The 10,000-nt window shown below is 44.5% G+C and overlaps 1 protein-coding gene across 1 annotated transcript in view; it reads left to right on the top strand.

Annotated features, from left to right (window-relative positions):
* Positions 1-10,000, top strand: part of LOC121718191 (fibroblast growth factor receptor-like 1) — an 88,365-nt gene that overhangs the window by 73,093 nt on the left and 5,272 nt on the right. The window contains exon 5 of the mRNA XM_042103104.1: positions 7,842-8,126. Coding sequence (XP_041959038.1) covers positions 7,842-8,126 — 285 coding nt within the window. The remainder of the gene's footprint in view (positions 1-7,841; positions 8,127-10,000) is intronic.

Genomic DNA, 10,000 nt, shown 5'->3' with positions numbered 1-10,000 from the left:
GAGAGGGGATAGGCCTATGTGTGTTAGAACTTAGCGTGTGGAAAAAGTACGTGCTGTTGAGACTGGAGCCAGTCATATTCAAAATAATGCAAAGAAAAGCAATTATCCTCATTCATTGCAACCAAAGCATGCCTGCTTGCCGACGTTCAAACGAAAAATATATCAAAGCACCTTTTGCGTTTGAATGTAGCACGAAAAAATGTTTAAACAGCTGGACAAATGATTTAGCTAATTGATTATATAACCTGTACACCAGCAATTGTTGAACATTTACCTGTACAAGTACATTGACAGTAGCCCAGCCTAACAGCATGTTGTAGGCCTACTGTAGAAATTTCACTTAAATTGCAACCGCAACATGCCTGCTTGCCAACGTTCAAACAACAACGAAAAAGATAATAAAACAACAAGAGGGTTGAGTCTGAATGACACTGAGTTTTTAGACACTGAGTTTTTGTAGTTAAGAAATATTTTCGTATAAAAAAATGGTCATTCTTCAATCTCCTTCACTGACGCCTATGGAAAAGGCTTAACTTCCCAAAACAACGATCAATGATCATCAAATTTCTCTCTCACATTGCTCCTCATAACCATCTATAAAAAAGTGTTTTTTTCTTTTCTTTTTGAGCACATCCGAATCCCAGGACATAACGCACTGGACCTTATAATAGGCTCGAGATATAATTCCAAAGGGGGCAGATAGGGGCCACTGCACTTAAAACTTAAAAAGATGAAGCTTTCCGAACTTTGAAATTGCGATCAGTGACTGGCATCGGGTGAACGAAGCTTTTCGAAGTTGAACAGGCTATTAAAAACTATTTGCGCACCTCCATGTCACAGGAGAGACTGGGCTCTCCCTTCTATGAAAAAGACGTTATACTACCTGCAAACTGGCCTATGATTTCATTGCTGAGTTTGCGGCAAAGCAAGAAAATGTTTTTTTTCCTGAGTCAGGATATGGCGAGTCAGTGTCATTTATTTGTCCAATGTTAGCCTATACATACAGACCAGTACATCTTATCAATAGTTTGAATGTCGTGTGTGTTTCTGCTCATTGACAAATACCGTTCAGCACAATGATTCATGCCCAATTAATTCCCCCTGTTAAAGTGTTCGCCTTTGTTACACTATTTGGTTTCGTGATGTAGCCTATGATAAACACCATATGGCCAAATATGTGACTCAGCTAATGTTATAGGCTATACAATTGAATTTCCCCTCTTAAAGGCAAGCTGGTGTAGCTTATTAGACTAGGCTACTATTAAAATACACCGACGGTAGCCTTGGCTATGTGTAAAGTAAGCTATCGCATGATTTCATGCACGTAAGTGAAAAGGGCCTTGCATCTGTCAAGTTCGTAGGGCCTCGCATCCCCTTGCGACGGCCCTGCAGCTCCTCCTAAGACAGCGAGGAAAAAGTTAAAATACGCGATAAACCCGGGAAAAGTTGACAGGTTTGTTTCGGTCCCGGTGATTATTTGTGAAATTGTGCAAACGACAGCCTTTTCAAGGCAAGGAAGGAGTCGTAGCATGCAAGCTCCCAAATTGACCCAGTAGCCTAAGGCATCAATAAATTGTTGGGACTGGGGGGGGTCATGCGTTTTTTCTCAATCACTTTGGAGGGTCATAGAAAGAATTCTTGTTGGCGAGGGAGGGTCACGTCTTTTTTGACTAACGCTCCCAAAACTCCTCCGGTAGCCCCTTAATTAAATAAATAACGAACAGTCCCTAATTGATTAATAGCCTAGGCCTACACCAGCAATTGTTGAACATTGACCTGTACAGGACATTGACAGTAGCCCAGCCTAACAAGCAAATGTTGCAAAATACATCAAAAGACGCAATTAATCAGAAATAAATAATGTAATCTGCATCGCTTTATTTAACAAACTGCAAGCAACAAGAGCATTGAGTTCGCTGTAAGGCCAAACCCAAGAGCAAAGCCTATCTGTTAAGGCAGTCGATAGGCTATATAACGAGCTGTGTGCCTGGAAAGACGATAGATGACGGCTCTGGTCATCCCATACCCTCCCCCACTTCCTGTAGCCTACCATTATGAAGGCCTGTAGCCTAAAACGACTCGTTGCCGTTTTGTGACATTAAGCTTTTTCACGTTAAGACCCCCTCCCCCATCCCCTTCTTTCACAAGCAGTGGGGGAGCGCGGGGCACAAAGTAACACTTTTTGGTAGACAAAGGAGGGTTCTCCGCGTTTCTGTCGTTTGGCCACAATCCGTTGCAACCAGGCCAGGACAGATATTTTAGAGAGGAGAGACGCCGGTGCAGCTCAGATGTCTTCTTAATTTTCTTTATTCTTCAGTAAAAGGTGCAGAACATTATTAAACTTTGACTAACATTTCGATGTGTCGATGTTTTTGACTAACGAACATCGAAACGTTAGTCAAAGTTTAATAATGTTCTGCACCTTTTACTAAAGAATAAAGAAAATTAAGAAGACATCTGAGCTGCACCGGCGTCTCTCCTTCTCTCTAACACTTTTTGGCTTTGGCTAAATATTTCTTTATTTTCCATACGGAGAAATAACATATGCAGAGTCTAACCAAGGTCAATCTTGCCAAAAAAGCCCTCAAACCTGAAAACACATGAGGCAAAAGTGCAAAACATCACAAAACTAACTAAACTAACACGCGCATATTTTTGTATTGCAATCATTGTAGCCTACAGTTGTAACAGCGCGTAACAGTCGTTTTACTCCCCGGATGCGCTCATTATAAAGAACGTTTAACGTGTCCCAAAAACAGCTATCAATTAATCACCAAACATCTTATAAACAAGTATTGCCAGGAGCAACACCTTGCAAAAAATGATAACAATAGGCCTAGGCCTTTATATGGCTCTGCTCCTGCCTAGATTCGAACTCAGAACTACCTGAAAGTTGCAGACCTGTTCTGGAAATACGTGCATTAACCCACTCGACCGTCAGACAACGCTATCTGCTTTGAGTAGGCCTATTGGGTAGGACTGTAGCCTACACTGGTTGCTGTGGCACAGTCTTGAGTGACTGAATTCGTTTTTCTTTGTCATATGAATGCTGTCATTTTGTTAACATTACTGTTAAGGAGATGCTGTAGGCAAAGTCTATATTTCAACCTCGTGTAGTAAAAAAAGTAGTGTAGTAAAAAAAATCAGAACTATTCACAAGGTTTCTGGGCAGCATATTTATGTTCTGTTAGCAACAGCGCTTTCGTCTTACGCTTTTGGACATTTAATAAATCCATATTTTTGAGCCTTACCTCTGGTGTGTCTCTAAATTTATGTTAGGACCTTTCTTTTTTTTCGGGCAATATCTGAGGAGGGGGTCCAAAGAGGCCTCGAGCTCAGTACGGCCAGAAGACAGCCAGGTCGAGAGATTTAGTTTAGGGAGGTTGGGATTCCACTGACTCAGTTTGGTGCACTTTTGTTCCATTTAGAATTTTCGGTTTTGCAAATTTGAGTGAGGCTAAAAGCTTTTTTGAGTTTTCGTGTTGCTTTTGTAACACTTTGCTGTTGAAGTTTTTTCGTGTTAGTGCTTCGTTACATTCACTGAACCTCTTTGCAGGTTATAGCTTTAGTTAGACGTGCGCTTCCTAAACCTTTTGAGCGTTTGTGGTTGTATATCTTGTTAACCGCGCACTTTGTTTGTGGTCTTTGTTCTCGCTGCTGACCACTTAGGTAAAATTAAATTTCAATTGCATATAGCAACTTTGTTGCAGTTTGAAGTACTGCTTTGGTAACTCCTGTGTTTTGAAAGCTGTTTCTTTTGGGTGCAAAGTTTGATTTGGAAACTCAACTAGTTTCCTTTTGAAATTGGAACTAATTTGGTTTTGCTACAATGCCGACTGTCGAGGAATTCATTGCAAATCCTGATGCATCCTTGATGGAAACCCTTACTAGAGCAATTGAGTGATTTGGCAGCTAATTATGAAGTTGAGCTCTCGTCAGAGAAAAAGTGCAAGAAGTCCACAGTAATATCTGCTCTGACTTCACGCTTAGTCGAGAAGTCCACAGTAATATCTGCTCTGACTTGACGCTTAGTCGAGAAGGGAAGTCCACAGTAATATCTGCTCTGACTTCACGCTTAGTCGAGAAGTCCACAGTAATATCTGCTCTGACTTCACACTTAGTCGAGAAGGGAAGTCCACAATAATATCTGCTCTGACTTCACGCTTAGTCGAGAAGTCCACAGTAATATCTGCTCTGACTTCACGCTTAGTCGAGAAGTCCACAGTAATATCTGCTCTGACTTCACGCTTAGTCGAGAAGTCCACAGTAATATCTGCTCTGACTTGACGCTTAGTCGAGAAGGGAAGTCCACAGTAATATCTGCTCTGACTTCACGCTTAGTCGAGAAGTCCACAGTAATATCTGCTCTGACTTGACGCTTAGTCGAGAAGGGAAGTCCACAGTAATATCTGCTCTGACTTCACGCTTAGTCGAGAAGTCCACAGTAATATCTGCTCTGACTTCACGCTTAGTCGAGAAGTCCACAGTAATATCTGCTCTGACTTCACGCTTAGTCGAGAAGTCCACAGTAATATCTGCTCTGACTTCACGCTTAGTCGAGAAGGGAATTCTTCCCAAACCAGAAAGTCCTGTAAAAGCGAAAGATCCTCCTGAGCAGCCCAGGACTCCTAAAGGCCCTGACCGCTCAAAACAGGATCATGAATTTCGTATGCAAGAGTTGGCTTTTCGCCGGGAGCAATTGCAGTTGCAAGCAAGAGAGCAAGAGCTGGCCTCTCAGCTTGAAATTGCCAGATTGCAGTTAGCCGTGAAAAGTGAGGGTATTGAAATTCTAACAACGCTTGATGCAACATTTGATGTTTCTCGTAATATCAAATTAGTGCCGCCGATTCTGGAAAAGGATGTAAATAAATGCTTTGCACTTTTTGAGCGAGTTGCAACTACTCTTAAGTGGCCAAAAACAGTTTGGAGACTTCTGTTGCAATGCATTTTAGTTGGTAAAGCTCAAGAGGAGTACTCCTCCTCGTCTCTCGAGCAAAAGCTCTGATTACGAGTTGGTTAAAACGACCATTTTGCGAGCTTATGAGCTTGTGCCCGAGGCTTATAGACAGCGCTTTCGAGGTTACCGTAAAACCGATTGGTGGAAACTTTGGTGGAACTTGCCAGAGAAAAGGAGAGACTCTTTGATCGCTGGTGCGTAGCTCAGAATGTTGGCACTAAAGAACATTTACGTGATTTGATCCTCCTTGAGGAATTTAAAAATTGCTTGCCTGCCTCTGTTGCTACATATGTTAATGAGCAGAAAGTAGTTGACCTCCATCAGGCTGCTGCTCTTGCAGATGAGTTTGTGTTAACACATCGGATAAGTTTTAGGGACCCAAGTCAACGTATACCTAGTTACAGAAGTTCTGCAACTCCAATAACACAGAGGAGAGCCTTTCGGAAGGAAGATGTGCACAGTAAGAGTTCTGAACAGTTGTGCTTTTGCTGTAAAAGGCTTGGCCATGTCATTGCAGAATGCCTAGTACTTAAGAGGAACTGTGGGTTTGATTTCCTCAAATTGTAAGCCCAGTGGGCAGAAGCGATCTGGGTATGAACCCTTTATCAGCGATGGCTATGTGTCAGTCCCTGGCCAGCAGAAATGTTCTCCTGTGCGCATCTTAAGAGATACTGGTGCTGCACAGTCGTTTGTTTTGGAAGGTGTGCTACCACTGTCAGACAGGTCTGCTACAGGTAACCGTGTCTTAGTGAGAGGGATCAAAACAGGATTTACCTGTGTTCCACTGCATAGGGTCAACCTAAAGTCAACTGTAGTCTCTGGGACAGTGATTGTTGGGGTGTGTCGCTCTTTGCCAGTTAGCAACGTCCAGTTCGTTTTGGGTAATGACCTAGCAGGTAAGATTGTGTGGAGTGAGGTGCAGTGTAAGGGTGAGTCTGTGTCATCAACCTCAAGTGATCTAGACAAGATTGAATTGAAGGACCCTGACAGTTCTCTAATAAAAGGTAAGCTTGTTGCTGAGGTATGTCAGGAAAATGAATGTGTGCCTAGTCGAGTTGCCAAGACAACTCTGCAGTCTAAGGTGACTAATCTGAATCCTGTTCATGTGACTAGCAATTCATGTGTTTTGATAGCCCTTGAGAACATTGTTTATCACCTCCATTGGCTTCTTTTGTTTGTCCTAAGTTCCTCTTTAAGGTTTTCCCTAGGTCAAGCCATGGGCATGCTACAGTGCCTTCACAACCTAGGGGTCAATCTGTTTGGATACGGATATCACAACTACGTTGTAAATTTTGGCTCGCCCTGGTATATGGCACCCGCAGTGCGATTGCGTTCTTGACATAACAGTCTATATTGATTGTTTCTATGTAAAGTATACCTGAAATTTATGTCTCAATTATGTGCTTTCCATTTCTGTGAAGTGAGATGGTTGCACAGAAGAAATTTAAGTATTTTTGATACAGTAGTTCAAATAAGACAGGCCCATAGGTGGCAGATGCTTTGCTTATTTAGTGATAAATGTATGTATATTGAACTTATTATGGAGACTAGAGTCACCATTTTGGCGGGAGGGTGTTACGAACCCTCAATTTCTCAATTTACTTTGGGGGGGGGGGGGTAATTTTTGACACACCCTGCTGGCTATTTTGTGTTTTGTCTTGTTGCGCACACACACACACACACACACACACACACACACACACACAGGACGGTAACACACACACACACACACAGGGATGGTAACATACACACACATACACACACAGGGACGGTAACACACACACACACACTGACACACACACACACACACACACACACACACACACACAAGGCTGGTAACAAACACACACACAGGGACAGTAACACACACACACAGGGACAGTAACACACACACACACAGGGACAGTAACACACACACACACACACACACACACACACACACACACAGGGACAATAACACACACACACACAGGGACAGTAACACACACACACACACACACACACACACACACACAGGGACAGTAACACACACACACACACACACAGGGACGGTAACACACATACACACACACACACAGGGACAGTAACACACACACACACACACACACACAGGGACGGTAACACACACACACACAGGGACAGTAACACACACACACACACACACACACACACACACAGGGACAATAACACACACACACAGGGACAGTAACACACACACACACACACAGGGACGGTAACACACACACACACACACAGGGACAGTAACACACACACACACACACACACACACAGGGACGGTAACACACACACACACACACACACACAGGGACGGTAACACACACACACACACAGGGACGGTAACACACACACACACACACACAGGGACGGTAACACACACACACACACACACACACAGGGACGGTAACACACACACACACACACACACACACACAGGGACGGTAACACACACACACACACACACACACACACACACAGGGACGGTAACACACACACACACACACACACACAGGGACGGTAACACACACACACACACACAGGGACGGTAACACACACACACACACACACACAGGGACGGTAACACACACACACACACAGGGACGGTAACACACACACACACACACACACACACACACACACACACACAGGGACGGTAACACACACACACACACACACAGGGACGGTAACACACACACACAAACTCACACACACACATACACACACACACACACACACGCACACAGGGACGGTAACACACACACACACACACACACACACAGGGACGGTAACACACACACACACACACACACACACACACACACACACACACACAGGGACGGTAAGATGCCTTTCTCTCTCCCCGTAGTGCGTCCACGCTTCACTCAGCCCTCCAAGATGCGCAAGCGCGTGATCGCGCGTCCGGTCGGCAGCTCCGTGCGGCTGAAGTGTGCGGCGAGTGGCCAGCCGCGGCCAGACATCGTGTGGCTGAAGGATGAGCGGCCGCTGAGCGAGCAGGAAGTGGGCGTCGGCCGCCACAGGAAGTGGACGCTCAGCCTGCGCGCGCTCACGCCGGAGCACAGTGGCCGATACACCTGCAGAGTGTCCAACCGCGCCGGACTCATCAATGCCACCTACAGGCTGGAGGTTATACGTGAGTACACACACACACACACACACACACACACACACACACACACACACAGGCTGGAGGTTATACGTGAGTACACACACACACACACAAACACAAACTCACACACACACACACACACACACAGGCTGGAGGTTATACGTGAGTACACACACACACACACACACACACACACAGGCTGGAGGTTATACATGAGTACACACACACACACACACACACACAAACACAAACACACACACACACAGGCTGGAGGTTATACGTGAGTACACACACACACACAAACACACACACACAGGCTGGAGGTTATACATGAGTACACACACACACACACACACACACAGGCTGGAGGTTATACGTGAGCACACACACACACACACACACACAAACACAAACACACACACACAGGCTGGAGGTTATACGTGAGACCACACACACACACACACACGCACACACACACAGGCTGGAGGTTATACGTGAGCACACACACACACACACAACCACACACACACACAGGCTTGAGGTTATATGTGACTACACACTCCCTCACTCTCCACCTCAAGCTGGTGTGTGGTGTGTGGTGAGCGTTCTGGTGCATAATGGCTGCTGTGCATCAGGTGGGTGCTACACACTAGTGGTGGTTAGTGAGCTTCCCCAGGTGGGTGCTACACATTGTATAGTATCAGAACTCCCTCTATTACGGTCCTGTATTTCCACCGTCTTGCGTGTATGTGTCACTTAATATCCATTTCTATACAAACCAAGACGGCGGATTCCTAAAGAAACGCAACCACGCACACCATGTGTATCTAAATTAGCTATGTACCAAAAATGACATTTTACCGTGACTCGAAGAGCTGTAAACAGTGTTGTAAGGCTGCGTGTACACAACCGCTTGGAGCTCCAGTGGAATTTTAATTTCATGACGAGAATTCTCGGTCTAATCGTTCATGTGCCGTTGAAACGGCGTAAATAGGCGACCCATCAGGCCAGCACTATAACTCTGAGCGTGGTAAACAAAATCGGATATTTCAGGCAGTAAATGCTCCCGTTAAGAACCAAACCAGATTTTGTTCAAATCTACACACCTATGGCTACTGAAAAATGTAAGGTTCATTTAGCCAATATTATTTTGAAGTTTTAAAAAACATTGTTGTTTTAGAATTTCTGAACAAAAGGGGTGATAATTGGGGGTGTTACGATAACTATAAGTTTATATACTCTTTTGATCCCATGAGGGAAATTTAGTCTCTGCATTTATCCCAATCCGTGAACTAGTGAAACACACTCAGCACACAGTGAACACAGTGAGGTGAAGCACACACTAATCCCGGCGCAGTGAGCTGCCTGCAACAACAGCGGCGCTCGGGGAGCAGTGAGGGGTTAGGTGCCTTGCTCAAGGCCACTTCAGCCGTGCCTACTGGTCGCGGTTCGAACCGGCAACCCTCCGGTTACAAGTCCAGAGTGCTAACCAGTAGGCCACAGCTGCCCATTAGTGGTGGTTAGTGAGCTTCCCCCAATCCCTGTGAAGCACTTTGCAAAGCGCTATATAAATGTAACGTGTTGTTGTTGCTGAAAAGCGCTATATAAATGTAACGTGTTGTAGTTGAAAAGCGCTATATAAATGTAACGTGTTGTAGTTGAAAAGCGCTATATAAATGTAACATGTTGTTGTAGTTGAAAAGCGCTATATAAATGTAACGTGTTGTTGTTGTAGTTGAAAAGCGCTATATAAATGTAACGTGTTGTTGTTGAAAAGCGCTATATAAATGTAACGTGTTGTTGTTGTTGAAAAGCGCTATATAAATGTAACATGTAGTTGTAGTTGAAAAGCGCTATATAAATGTAACGTGTTGTTGAAGTAAACAAATGGTCCTCAC

Source organism: Alosa sapidissima, chromosome 1 (genome assembly GCF_018492685.1).
Source record: "Alosa sapidissima isolate fAloSap1 chromosome 1, fAloSap1.pri, whole genome shotgun sequence".
Taxonomy (NCBI): Eukaryota; Metazoa; Chordata; class Actinopteri; order Clupeiformes; family Clupeidae; genus Alosa; species Alosa sapidissima.
Note: the sequence above shows the minus strand (reverse complement) of the source record. Positions and strands in the feature narration are given on the sequence as shown.